Source organism: Salvelinus namaycush, chromosome 9, assembly GCF_016432855.1.
Source record: "Salvelinus namaycush isolate Seneca chromosome 9, SaNama_1.0, whole genome shotgun sequence".
Lineage (NCBI taxonomy): Eukaryota > Metazoa > Chordata > Actinopteri > Salmoniformes > Salmonidae > Salvelinus > Salvelinus namaycush.
In genome coordinates this window covers 51,488,619-51,503,463 of record NC_052315.1, presented here as the reverse complement: position 1 = coordinate 51,503,463, position 14,845 = coordinate 51,488,619, and the positions used below count along the sequence as shown (strand labels likewise).

The 14,845-nt window shown below is 42.5% G+C and overlaps 1 protein-coding gene across 1 annotated transcript in view; it reads left to right on the top strand.

The window, feature by feature from the left end:
- Positions 1–14,845, top strand: part of LOC120054166 — a 40,191-nt gene that overhangs the window by 15,195 nt on the left and 10,151 nt on the right. Inside the window, exons 6-10 of the mRNA XM_039001605.1 lie at positions 2,507–2,599; positions 2,928–3,139; positions 3,454–3,492; positions 6,930–7,003; positions 7,976–8,119. Coding sequence (XP_038857533.1) covers positions 2,507–2,599; positions 2,928–3,139; positions 3,454–3,492; positions 6,930–7,003; positions 7,976–8,119 — 562 coding nt within the window. The remainder of the gene's footprint in view (positions 1–2,506; positions 2,600–2,927; positions 3,140–3,453; positions 3,493–6,929; positions 7,004–7,975; positions 8,120–14,845) is intronic.

Here is a 14,845-nt window from a genome sequence, read left to right as displayed (position 1 = left end):
CATTCTGCTACCTAAGAATAGTAAAGCCCCCTTTACTGGCTCATATAGCTGACCAATCAGCCTGTTACCAACCCTTTGTATAGTTTTTGAAAAAATTGTGTTTGACCAGATACAATGCTATTTTATAGTAAACAAATTGACAACAGACTTTCAGCACGCTTATAGGGAAGAACAATCAACAAGAACAGCACTTACACAAATGACTGATGATTGGCTTAGAGAAATTGATGATTGGGGGGGCTGTTTTGTTAGACTTCAGTGTGGCTTTTGACATTATTGATCATAGTCTGCTGCTGGAAAAGCTTGTGTTATGGCTTTACACTCCCTGCTATATTGTGGATAAAGATTTACCCATCTAACAGAACACATAGGGTGTTCTTTAATGGAAGCCTCTCCAACATAATCCAGGTAGAATCAGGAAATCCCCAGGGCAGCTGTCTAGGCCCCTTGAAAAAAGTAAATCTTTACTAACGTCATGCCACTGGCTTTGCGTAAACTATACATGTCAGCTACTACAGCAACTGAAATGACTGCAACACATAACAAAGAGCTGAAGTTAATTTCAGAATTGGTGGCAAGGAATAAGTTAGTCCTAAATATTTCAAAAACTAAAACCATTGTATTTGGTTGGGACAAATCATTCAATTAACCCTAAACCTCAACTAAATATGTTAATACATAATGTGGAAATTGAACAAGTTGAGGTGACTAAACTGCTTGGAGTAACCCTGGATTGTAAACTGTCATGGTCATAACATATTGATACAACAGTAGCTAAGATGGGGAGAAGTCTGTCCATAATAATGCGCTGCTTAACCTTCTGAACAGCACTATCAACAAGGCAGGACCTACAGACTCTAGTTTTGTCACACCTGTAATACTGTTCAGTCGTGTGGTTAGGTGCCACAAAGAGGGACTTAGGAAAATTGCAATTGGCTCAGAACAGGGCAGCACGGCTGGCCCTTGGATGTACACAGAGAGCTAATATTAATAATATGCATGTCAATCTCTCCTGGCTCAAAGTAGAGGAGAGATTGACTTCGTCACTACTTGTATTTGTGAGAGGCATTGACATGTTGAATGCACCGAGCTGTCTGTTTTTAAACGACTAGCACACAGATTAGACACCCATTCATACCCTACAAGACATGCCAACAGAGGTCTCTTCACAGTCCCCAAGTCAGAACAGACTTTTGGAGGCGCACAGTACTACATAGAACCATGACCACATGGAACTGTATTCCACTTCAGGTAACTGATGCAAGCAGTAGAATCAGAATTTTTTTTTTACGGATAAAAATACACCTTATTGAACAGCGGGGACTGTGAAGCAACACAAACATAGGCACAGACACATGCATACACACACATGATAACATACACACTATACACTCACGTACACATGGATTTTGTGTTGTAAATATGTGGTAGTGGAGTGTGGGCCTGAAGGCACACACTTAGTGTGTTGTGAATTCTGTAATGAATGTATTGTAATGTTTTTGAAATTTTATAACTACCTTAATTTTGCCGAACCCCAGGAAGAGTCAGCAGCTAATGGGGAACCATAATAAATACAAATAACTTGTCATAATATGGTCATAACACTGTCACGATCAGTATATTTACAGCTGTTACATTTTGTTTTATTTTTATGGCTGATAATGACACGTACATAAGTGTCAAAACCCACATTTATTCAAATGTGTTTTTTCCCTGCCAAGAAGTTTCCTTTCGTTCTGAAAGTTTGTTTCTTAAGTCCGTTGCTGTTGTAATGAATTATTTTGTCATGTTTTTTTCATCATATTTGAATTAACTTGCAGAAAATATACTTTGACACTGTCATGAAGCATTATGACGATCCTGTCACTCTACTTGGACTAAGAAAATACACTTTGACACTGTCATGAAGCATTATGACAGATTTCATCAAATAAGCCAGATATGCCTATCCCATACATGCCCTTATGTCAGTCATAAATCAAAAGAGGGTGTCTTGTCCTGTACCTGAAATCTGCTCCTGCATTCAACGCAGTTGTCAGCAACAGAGCATTGGCTTCGGTGCATGTCTGACCTAACCCAATGCACAATTACAATGATGATTTAATATGGTCCATTTTAAGAAAACGTTATTTAACAAGCATACTGTTGACAAGTAGGCTATCGTGTAATGAAATGTTTTGCCTGGTGTGGTTTTGTGGGTTTTGACACTCTTATGTAGGTGTCTTAACCAGCCATAAAATAACGCAATCCATGTCACAACCGGTCTAAATGTGTTATCAAGTTGTATTGGTCACATACATGTGCTTATCAGATTATTGCGGATGTAGCAGTGGAATGACACGGCAACTTCAGTTGTATACCGTTTCTCAAGATAAAAGGCACTACTTATTTTGTTCTAAGTCCAGCAATGACAGGTTATGTCAGCTGTTGACATATTATGACATGGTTATGACGCAGGGTGTCAAGTAAAGTGTTACCAAAGTCTGTTTTTATTTTGAAATTTTAGGAACAGCAGCAGAGTGGGCTCCCACCCCAGCAGCAGAGTTCAAGTGATAGCTCCTCTCTCGAGGACCGTGTCTCCAGCCTACCCCAACCTGAGGTAGGGCCTCATGTACTTTGGCCGAGGGTAGACCCATTCTTTCTAGTGCACTTAGTTAATAGACCAAGTGCCAAGCACCAATAGACTGACACGGTGACTTCAGTTGTTGTATACTGTTTTTCAAGATCCAAGGCACTACTTATTTTGTTCTAAGTCCAGCAACTGAATTTTTTCATATCAAGTGGTTTTCTTCTTTCACTCTACACTTAGAGGTAATTAGAATCCAGGCGCTCATCGTGTGTAGAGCCGTGGCTTTGGTTCTGTCATTGAGTGGACCTGAATGGATGGGCCCTTGAATCCCCTTCTCTCGCTCTCTCTGTTTTCTCAGGGAGAACCCTGAGGGTATCAGGCGGAGGGTCCTGGGCCCCTACTCTGCAAGCCCTGCCGGGGACTCCTACAGTAGATTACGGGACCGCTCTCCCATCAGAAGGGATACTCCAGCAATAACAGGCTCCGTTCTCATGCGCTCTGGGTTCAACACCAGCAGAAGGAGCTACTCCCCAGACAGGGACCAGAAGGGCTTCCCCTACCATCAGAAGAGTAATTTTGCAACCCAAATGGCACCAAATTCCCTATATAGTGCACTTAGTTTGACCAGGTCTCATAGGGAAGAATCCTAAGTTTCCTTTGGTTTCTCTACTGAGGCATTTAGTTCAGCTGTCAATGATTTAATAATATCACATTTTAATCAATCACTTTAGAGTCTGGCTCTGTTCCAGTGTCCATTCTAGCATATCACTTGGAATGACGCAATGTAAAGGACGTGCGTCCACTAGTGTGGATACTGTAACCTTGGTGTTTGTATCTGCTGTCAGTCATTTTGGTGACCTTTTTTCTTTCTCGCCCCTCTCCAGGGTATAAAGAAGAGCCTCACAGCCAGAGCAGAGAGCCTGGTAAGTCTGCACTTCATATCCCTAAAAGAAAATTGGCACGTTTTGAAGTGATGCTAAAACTAATATGTAGAGGCCCGGCCGCTCTCTGAGAGGAGCATCTGTTTTCAGTGGAGGTGTGTATTAAATGGAGGTGCTGGAACATTTTTAATTACACACACACACACACACACGCAGGTTCTATAAGGCTATAGCCTTGTTTTATTGAGGTGATTTGGCTTTTGATTCAAGGTCTAACCTTTGCTTGGCTTGCGCACTGAGCTAGCAGATGTCTTCAAGATCAAACCAGCACTCACTCCCAGTCCCATTACCTTCCCCTTTGAGCATACCATTATGTTGTAGCCTAACTTTCTTTATGAGCGTCAAAATGATTCAGTCAGGTCTTGCCAGGTCTCCCTTGTCATAGAAGTCTTCTGACTTCAATGGACAACCTGGGAAAGTAAAAAGACAACTATTACCTTTTCTCTATGTGGATTAACCAGGAATCTGCGTAGGTTAAGTTAGGCCTACCTTCAATTGAAGTGAGGAGATTTTGAGATTAAGAATATTGGGATAGTAGGAGAATAAAGGAAAGTAACAGGGAGTGTCCTTAAATATCCCCATGTCTAATGCAGCCATTTCACATGTTGTTTTTTGACTGAAGAAGTCCTTTCTCATAATCACTGCAGCGGGGTTTTAAAGCCCTTATTTTCCTCCATTATGCTACTGCGTAAAGAGAGCACAGAGGAAGCTTTCAGTTTAGCCTGAAGAAGCCCCCCCCCCACACCCCTATATTTGGGCTGCATATTCTATCCCCTTTTGAAGATGCAGTAAAACAGGTAGAAAACGGTTGTCCCTCCACCCCTTTCTGGAACACTAATTTGGCTAGGTCAACACATCAAAGTGCACAGAAAGAAACTGTTTGGGAGGGACGATAAGGAATGCACACCACACTAAAAACCTGAACCATAACCTATAGGCAGCAGGCTTTCTCTAAGCCATTGTACTCCAAATGCTCACTCTGAGACATTGTACAGCACAGGGTCTTGTAGGCCTAGTTTTACTATAGAGAATCCTGTACAATGTCTCTGAGTGAGCATTTGGAGTACAATGGCTTAGAGAAAGCCTGTTGCCTATAGGTTATGGTTCAGGTTTTTAGTTCCCAAATAGTATTTTTCAAGTACCTCTTGAAGAAGACTATTCTACACTATATATACGTATGTATGCGGACAAATTCGTGGATTCAGCTATTTCAACCACACCCGTTGCTGACAGGTGTATAAAATCGAGCACACAGCCATGCAATCTCCAAAGACGAATATTGGCAGTGGAATGGCCTTACTGAAGAGCTCAGTGACTTTCAATGTGGCACCGTCATAGGATGCCATCTTTCCAACAAGTCAGTTTGTCAAATGTATGCCCTGCTAGAGCTGCCCTGGTCAACTGTAAGTGCTGTTATTGTGAAGTGGAAACGTCTAGGAGCAACAACGGATCAGCCATGAAGTGGTAGGCCACACAAGCTCACAGAACGAGACCGCCAAGTGCCGAAGCATGTAAAAAATCAACACTCACTACCAAGTTGCAAACTGCCTCTGGAAGCGACTTCAGCACAAGACCCAGCATCACTAATGCTCTTGTGACTGAATGGAAGGAAGTCCTCTCAGCGGTGTTCCAACATCTAGTGGAAAGGGAAAGCCTTTCAAGAAGAGTGGAGGGTGTTATAGCAGCAAAGTGGGGACCAACTCCATATTAATGCCCTTGAATTTGGAATGAGATGTTTTGAAGAGCATATGTCCACAATCTTTTGGTGAAGGATAGCCTAGCTTTCATGATTAGTAGTGGGGGGGGGGATAAACTGAATATGTTTACAATATTATTTTGGTCAAATATTATATTGATACTTTGACTCCAAGTATAGATTTGTAAAATAAGAAATGTGTGTGTATGCTGAACCCGTGTAACACCTCTAGTATTTAACATCCTATAGCTTGTTCTCCATCTGCTTATGAAATAGTGAGCCAACATGTTTTTAGCACTTTTTTTTAACTTCCATTACTGATTTTAAAGCTCATTTTCTCTCACGGTCCCTTGTCTCTCTGCAGCAGACATACTATATAGTAAGCAATGTATTTGGAACATCAAATCGCAATAAAATTGCGGTCTCGATATCGCAATACATATAGAATCGTGAGTATCACGATATCCTACTGTGACGTCCCTGGCAATTCCCAGCCCTAATGATTAGACTGTACCATATATCCTAACTTTTCTTTGTTTGGATTGATAACACACAAAAACAATTAGCCAATTTAAGCTGGCAGAAATCCCCTGCTCAAATACATTGACTGTTGGTAGGGATTAGTCTTATCCACAGGGTTCTGTTTCTGACTTTCATTCATTCATTACCCGTTAGCGAGGTTTGATGTTTAATCTGCTTAGATTCCTTTGCTGCTGTTTAACTAATGTCATTACGTTTCTCTTTGATGGAACACACACAATCTTCTGGATGCTCGTCTTCTGGATTTGCAATTCATGAGCATCTGTCCCTAATCATTTAAGTTAAACAGCAGCCTAGTTTCTTCTCCACAGATTCAGTGTGTCTGGCGAGTGAGTGTCATTCCAAGTTACCAGGTTTTCCTCAAAATGCAAAGGCCTGGTCTGTCATAGACAGAGTTCTATGTCTGTGCTACTCTGTTCTTTTAACACGGCAAATATCCTTTTTATTATAAATTCAGCCTACAAACATTTTTGCCCAAGTAAACATCTCTCATTCAAAGAATCATCTGTTAATAGTATCATAGGAAATCCAGCACTCAATACATTTCAAATGTTGCTGCATTTTGAACTAACAAACTACTTTTTCATGGGTTACTTGGAATTTTTTTCATAACTTCCTGGAAGAAGTGTGTTTTTAATTTCACCTTGGCTCAGTCTCATCGCCATGGGAATGAAAACAAACATTTCCACCCAGCCATATTTGTTTTTTTATAGACATATTGGAGCCGGCGGAGCACAATATTTCAATTTAGTCACAGCTGAACTTGTCGACCGCTATTGTGCAAGCTATTCCAACAAGAACGTAAAATTAACAGCGATTTGTCTGGGCTCTGCTTGTCGTCAGTCCCATAGCATCGTGTCCTATCCATTGTTTACTGTAAGAGTGCAATGAGTGATTGCACGGTGGAGGACAATATAGAATAAGTGGTGGTAGTTCCCCAGTGTGTTTTTAATACTGAGAGGATTTAAATGGAATTGTACTGCGCCTGGTGGCCCTGATTTTTATTTTGAGTGCCCTCCTTTTTCTTAAACGTTTCCTTTTTGTTTTACAATGCTTCTTAGTTTACTGTGTATGCATGAGTTGCGAGTGTTTCTGTTTGACTGTTTCTATATCTTTCGTCTCCTTTTTCTCTTTCTCCTTCTGTCCCCCGTCTCCTTCATTCCTCTTCTCCTTCACTCCACAGATAAGCCCAGGTTGCTAGGCCACACAAAGAGTGCCTCCATAGACGGTTCTCCACACAGCGCTGTCTCAATCAAGGTACGACTGCGTAACTATGTAAGACGTAGCTCGCTGCTCCTGATTTCAGCTCAGCCTCTCAGTTGATAGGATCATTCATTCATTAGGCCTATATCAAAACGATAGGCTACCTGTCATAGCAGTAGCATACCCTTTACTAGCTTTATACTAGTCCTAAAAGGTAGAAGAATCTCTTAAGACCTGCACAACTGTTTTACATCACTTGGTTGGATTATGGAAGTCCGTGAGACTCGATACATAGTTGAAGTCCGATTTGTTACCATACAGGCTATTTTTCTTTTGTGTCATCGTTTCAACATTGTCTGACCATCACATTTCACATGCCTTCCTATGGATACATAATTTATCAACACAATTCATTGCCCTGTCATGGTGTATGGAATCTGTTGCAAATCCCTGTTCATGTCATTCATTCTAGAACCCACATCGCAGAGGAACAGTTGATGTACCTTAAGTGGCCTGTCTCTTTCTTGTGGTCTGATGAGGCCACGATAGATGAAGACTGCGTTCACCATGCATGACCCATTTCCTTGCCATGGATGAAAGCTTTCTGGATTCTGTAAACTAAAAGTAATGGGTGTTTCAAAAGTCGTTTGTTTTCGATGCTAACGCGGTCACAAAAGGCCTCCTCTTGTTCAAATTGACACTCAGAGATGTTATGTATTGTGTCTCATTTCCCTTTTAACACTAAATGATGCGCTGACGTCGGTGGGCGTGGGCCTTCGTCTTCAGCTGTCGACGGTCTTTGATCAAAGATGTTGAAGGAGAAACATTCTAGATCACTGTTGAGATGCTGCATGCATATTAAAGCGTTTGATGTGCTGGGAAAAAATGACAGCAACAACAACCTCGTTGACTAATCAGTGTTGCTCTCACACGCTTTGAATTTGGAACCTGAATCAGTTAAGCCATTTGAACTGCTGTGTCCTGCCTGGCACTCTAACCCATTAGCTTTAACCTTTACCCTGCCAGGAGGAACTTGACCCCACCCCAGCCCTGCTAGCAGAGCCTGAGGACACCGTGCCGGCCAAGGATGAGACCGAGCAGACACAGAAGGCCAACTTCAAGACACGGCGCTCTCAAGCCATCGCAGCTAAAGCCCTCGAAATTGAGAAGGTAATAGAGGTCCCACTATCCAACAACACTCAACTGCTAGCTAGTCATTCTCTGCTGGCTGTGTGGTAGAGTCCTGCATCGGGTTGGATACCAACGGTTCCCAGCGGTTGACCCGCAAAAAATCACCTGGTTTGGAAGGATTTTTGTGTCATTGTGGACAAGGACCACAAGCCAGTAGATGGATATACAGCCAGCAAAAAGTGCAAGCAGGTATTTGTTTACGATAGGTAAATTCAGTTTAATATCAGTTAATTGTTAGGTTAATTCAGGCTTTCGTGCATTTAGACCATATGCAGGCCATATGTCCAAAAACGGTACGCCGGTAAAGGTTTGAGTAGCCTTTTATCCAAATGTAGACATGCAGACAAATTAATTCATGCAGGAAGGGGAATAATAGCCTACTACTCTGGAATCATAAAAACAATTAATGAAATGTGTTATTTGGCGGGTCACTGATCGGCTCTCGGGAACAATTCTATGCAGGTGGGTCAGGTTGCGTAGAAAAACATGTCCTGATTTAGGGATGCTAACTGTTAATCGGTTAGCTGCTGAAAATACATTTGACCGGTCATCCTTATCAGTCTATAGGATCATTTGCATAATTTTGTGGAATTCAATTGGCGCGTTTGTATTTTCGTTACTGGCCATGCATCTAATTTATCACACACACAGCATACAGAGCCTAGTTTGAGGAGTGGAATAGCCTACCACCTGTCAGACAGTGTGAGAGTAGCTCCTCAAAGTCTGTTGGCTACTGGAGTGAAACCTGCTTTTGCATGCCCAGTCATTGCGCAACAAATAGCAATTCTGAACGCTATCGCGTGTTAACTTTGGTGGCCACGATTTTAAAAGGAGCTATTTTTATTTCTCAATCTCAACTCGTAATTAAAGCGCGCCTCCCATTCGGGCGTGTAGGCTATAGCCTGCCTAGCATTGACTACCAGCGCGTCACCCACCACTTTGCAACGTGTGCTTGAGGCAGTGGAATTGTTTGAAACCTGAACGATTTACTTTACTTCAAATAATGAGGCATGTCTTACTTTGCTTCAAAGTAGCCTTGCGAAAAATCCATCTGAAGAAACATGGAGGCAATTATTTTATAAAGACTTCCTCATGCCATTAACCAGCATTTCTCTCCTGTTCTATTGATTTTCATATCAACTTCATTTTGTTGTCCAGAAGCCAAAGCTACAATCCTAGTCATATTAGCAACCTATCATTGCAACAACCATTAGATTTCCCCTCTTTCTACATTTCTAACAGAGATTTTTATCTCTGTCACAACTGTTCGCATTAGGTTAAGAGCGGTGCTTTCCGCAAATTGCATTTTGGCAAATGTTTGAAAATGTTTTATTAGCTGCTTCATCACAGAGGTTGCATGTTCAACAATGGACTATAGCCTTTTGAACTGTTAGACGATAAGGCTTGCCATTGTTGCATGTTCCCAGTAAGCTCTAAATGAAGAATGTTCGGTCCGTGTATGCATGCATAGTATCAGAGAGGAAGAGGCAAAGCGAGAGGTTTTTCTTTCGCCAAAATCTGTCCAGAATAAGCCCAATACGTTTCTATGGGCTTGTTTTGGGCCTAAGCTTGTTGCCTGCCTTCCCGCCTAGGGCCGACTTCCATTGTTAGCGCGGAAACATAAGCATCGCGTCATTATATACAGATCTCAAATAGTACTTTTCTGTTGGTCACGTCATTTTACTGTTTTGGAAAAATGTAACCGTTTGTTGACCGGCAGCAACGTTTAGTCGGCAGCAAAATGTACACATTTGCAGCCCTAGTCCTGATGTCGGATATCGTGTAGGGCTTGGAATTGATGTGGCCGGTGTGGGGCGGGTGTGACTCCAAAGAACTGACCCGTGCAAGAATGCTATCTCTAGTCCGACTCCTAGGCATGAACTCAAATAGCAGGCCCTGTGTAGAGCATCACAACCTGAGATGCTTAAGTCCTTCCTGCCAACTCATCCTCCCTCCCTGTGCGCTCTCTCCCCCATTTGGATTAGTGGCTCTCTGAAGCACCATTGCCTGCAGATGGCGGCTTGGGAAACATGTCATTTTGATTTGGGAGAGAGAGCGCACAGGGAGGGAGGATGAGTTGGCAGGAAGGACTTAAGCATCTCAGGTTGTGATGCTCTACACAGGGCCTGCTATTTGAGTCTGCCTGCCCTGCCCGGCCCTTCCCTACACACACACACACACACACACACACACACACACACACACACACACACACACACTGCGCTACACTACACTACCACTTATCTGTTCCCGTTAAACCAGGGCAGGAATTGCCCTGCAGGGCAGGGCCACCCACGGTGTGGGTACTTCTTTTGGCATTACAAACATGCTTACGCACACATAGCACACATGCTTACCCTGCCATTTCCTAACCAGTTCACAGCAGCAGTTGTGTGGAGAGGCACTGGCTTGTAACATCTATATTGACCTTAGCCAAATGCAGTCTGATCCCCATCCCTGTACAGTGGAGGGCCAAGCCAAACTCACCAGACCAAACGGAGACCAAGATGCATGGGGATGGAGCTGGGTTTGCATGGGGATGTGGCCGGGGTACAGGGCTACGGCTGGGGATGGGGATGGGAATAGAGATGTGGCTAACACCAGTGATGTGGTTGGGGCAGAAAGTCTGGAGCTGGGCATGGGGATAGTGTTTGGGATAGAGCTGGCGCTGGGTGGCTGGTGCTTTGACTGAGGATGGGACTGGGCGCTGGCACGAGGTTCATACCTCCGTTGAGGCTGATTTAGTGTGATGGCTCCTGTCCATAGCTGTTTATTCAACTCCACATGGAGGGAGGAGACTGTCCTTTTACCACCCTTGAGCCATGAGCACTCACTCCTGTATCCGATACGGATTTTCAGAGGAGGCTGGTTTGAATGAGCACGTTTGCAGTAACGCTGAAGGATGAGGACTATAAATATACACAACTCTCCATATGATTTGGATACTCGGTGGGGTCAGTCGTGTCGGGAGATGTTTATGTCTGGTTCATGTTCTAAAAATACCTCACTGTAGAGCTACCGTACCTATGTAATATGCGGCCGATTACGGGCTAGGAAAGCAATTGAGAAAGCCAAGACATTCATTAATGCTATGTTCCAGTAACTTCCTCTTGAAAGGCTCCTGTCTTACATTGTAGGAATTACTCTTGAAAACGCCAATCAAATTCATCAGAAAACAAGCTAGCAGCAACCCTTGAACTTGTTAGCCTGTATCCCATCTTCTCCAATTTGGTTGATGGTACTACACTGTAAAGCATTAGCCTACATGTTTCTAACCAAAATGTAAATAGTCGTACATGGATGTACGACTATTTACATTTTGGTTAGAAACCTAGATTAAGTATCAGAGAAACTATTTAACGTAATGGGAGTATCGGCGTTGCTGCCAGTGATTTTCTGAGGAGTCCCTCCATTCATCATTTCAATCACTGTAAGCTAAACTTATCCATTTCTTCCCTATTAGTCCATCAGATGAAGTCTGCTTCCCAAATGGCACCTTATTGCCTTTACAGTGCCCTACTTTTGACCAGAGTAGTACACTATAAAGGGAATAGTGTGCCATTTGGAACCTAGACTAAGCGGTCCAGTCCGGTCTGCATCCAGTCCAGGCTGAGTGATTAAATGGCTGTTTTAATGATATCCTCTGTGTACCAGGCCCTCCAGTCATTACATCCACTCATTACTCCACTTCCCTTATTAACTCAGGACCCCTGCCTCTCTGCCTACATCGGGGCTCATTTGAGCCGAGCTCCAGTATAGAATCACAGCTTTGTATGTATAATCTCCTAAAGACGAAACCCCCAACTCTGTATCCGTTACGCTTACACGCATGCAGACACACAAGCAAGCAAACACACACACACACACACCCACTGTACCCCTCTAATTCAGACCTCCGTGTCCGCTCCAAACACCCCCTCATCCCTTCTTCCCTTTTCTCAGCCATGGCTTCTTAACCCGTCCTGTGTGGCCCTACCTCTCTCTAGTATCAGGTCTGGATATCAGTCCCTGGCTCCCTCCGCTGGGAGATAGGGAGGGAACCCAGGAAAAAAACACACACACACACACACACACACACACACACACACACACACACACACACACACACACACACACAGAGCAGGTTCAGGTCAAGCCACTTTTCCTGTTTGGTTAAGTAACCAGGGACCGGTTCTGTCTGAGAGTTCACAGTATAGTTTGAGGAAACACTACTCCCTAATACTCTCTATTGTTACAAATACAGCGTGACACTTCCTCACACATGCATTGAAACGCTCACTCCAAGTGTGTGTGCGTCTTTAAGAAACAGTATTTTTGAAGCTCCAGTGATGTCGAGGGAAGTTATTTCATTTTGAGGCCCTTTTTTTCACCCATTCCCACTTCTTCCTCAAAGCTTCAAAGCATGTAGAAGACGTTTGTGTGTGTGTGTGTGTGTGTGTGTGTGTGTGTGTATATATATATATATAAAGGTTTTGTTTTGAAAGATGGCAAACATAATCAACTCTAAGTGAATGGTGAGTAGGGCTGTTACGGTGACTGTTTTACCGTCACACCGGCGGTCACGAGTCATGACCGCAGTCAAATTCCTCGTGACCACGGTAACTAGGGTTCTCCAAGCTCTGATGCTGCTGACTGTCATTAGTAGCCTACCAAACTTGGTAACTGCCTGCTACTCAGCACTCTATTGTCACTCCAATCACTCTGACATCGATGCAAATGTGATGAAAAATCGAATCAAACACTTCATGAGAGCCCATGAATTCATGTTGCGCAACTTTGTTTTGATGGCCTTTATTAAAAAGAGGATCCCATCAGCTGTCTATAGGCTAGGCCTACTATATTTATTTCTCAACTTTCCTAATATTATGGACTTTGCTTTGTTTTACAACAGGACAATGGCCTACCTGGATGGCGTGAAAATGCACTATGGGACGCGTCCTCCATTCGCTATTTAAGTGCATAGATGACATGTATTTTTTTCCCCTGCCCCTGTTCCGAGACAGGTGCTTGATAGTGGTCCATTCTAAATCAAAACAAATTTGATATATTATTTAGTTCAAGATTAAATTAAGAATAGTCTGATGGGTGACATTAGCGTATCACTTGTGAATGATGCCCAGCGTGTGCAGTAAGGCAAGAAACAGTGCATGCATTTTTTTTTGTGCTACTTTTTCAAATCAGTTGCCCATCTCATGTAACCAAGCCCATTATGCCACTAAAGTGGCCAAATAACTTCTTAAAATGGAGCACATTAGTACGCTTTACAACCGGTGTAGAGCCTAACTGGCGTACATAGGTGGTGTGCGAGCCAAGTTTAGAGATGATCATTTTCACCATAAAAATGCACCTTTTAATTATAAAGTATTACATGCATAATCACATTTGCGGTCACTTTGAGAATGGTGTTTTACCGCTATTTGATTGTATTTTGGAACATTCATACGTATAGCCTACAGCTGTGTGCGCATTGCTGCGCTTATAATGTTAAGAAATAGCGTAATAGTTTATCAAACCTTTAAGATAAATGTTCTGATCTGTTGCGTTAGCCTCATTGCTTTAAAAAAAAAAAAGAAATATGCGAGTGGCTGTATTAATTTGGTATCTATCGCATCCCACAACTGTCCCAGAGTATGTTTGGAGTATTTATTTCTCGCACAGATTAGAATAGGTCAACTGTTGTACTATGGGGGATAGTAGATTGACATAGGCTAGTGCTTTTGCTGTTCGTTAGGCCTACTCATGTTGGCTGACGAAAAGTAAATGTGGATAGGTCTTCTAACATCTTAAATATGCACCTCGGAATTTAATAAGAAGGATGCGTGCAGTTTCGTCCCCGACGTGTCAGTCTTCACGTGTAGCCTACTTCGGTGCTGAGATGCCTGTGAGAAGGACCCAATCAAGTGACTGCATTAGCGGCTAATAAGAATTGAGATATATGAGAGAGCCATGTGAGTGAGAGGTGCTTCAGAGCACGGAAATTAGCTGCCGGGAGAAGGGAATTATAATTATTATTTTCAGCCTAATGGCTACTGGCCGATTTTATATATATTTTTAATTGTTTTAGGGTACATTACTGCCGCAAAGGGGGTATGCCGCCGTAAAATTTCAAGTCCTGATGAGACTATTATCAAGTGCTAGTCAAATTGTGAATGAGAGACTGATGAAGTGTGTGCAGCCTGCACAAGAAACAAAGCAGAGTTCATGACTTTCATGTAACTTTTTTTTCAAATCCTCATGAGTCGCATCATGCAGCCTTAGAATGTATTAAAAATCAAAACATATAGCCTAGTGTTTGTGTAACAACTAAAGTGTAATACGTAACTCTAAATTAAGCATATAGTAGGACCTGTTTCTTTGTTAAACACTCAACACAGAATAGCCGCATGTGCGCAGTCACTCGGAAATTGTTTGGAGAAAATATCCTTTCTAATTCATTCAGAAATGTTTAATTGTATTCTTAATACTATAAACGAGTGCCATTGAATTCTAAGCAAATATTGTCTGCTAAATTAAGTAGTGTAGCCATCAGCCATATGGCATAGCCAGATCAGGGCCTAACATATGGACAACTCAAGTTATGCTATTCTGTTCTTCTGAAATAGACTACATTTTCTTCATGTCATGTTTCTTTAGATCTGTCTAAAATAAATAATGGATTTATTGTGATGGTGTAGGCTATATTAAATTGATTTATTAGACTTTTGA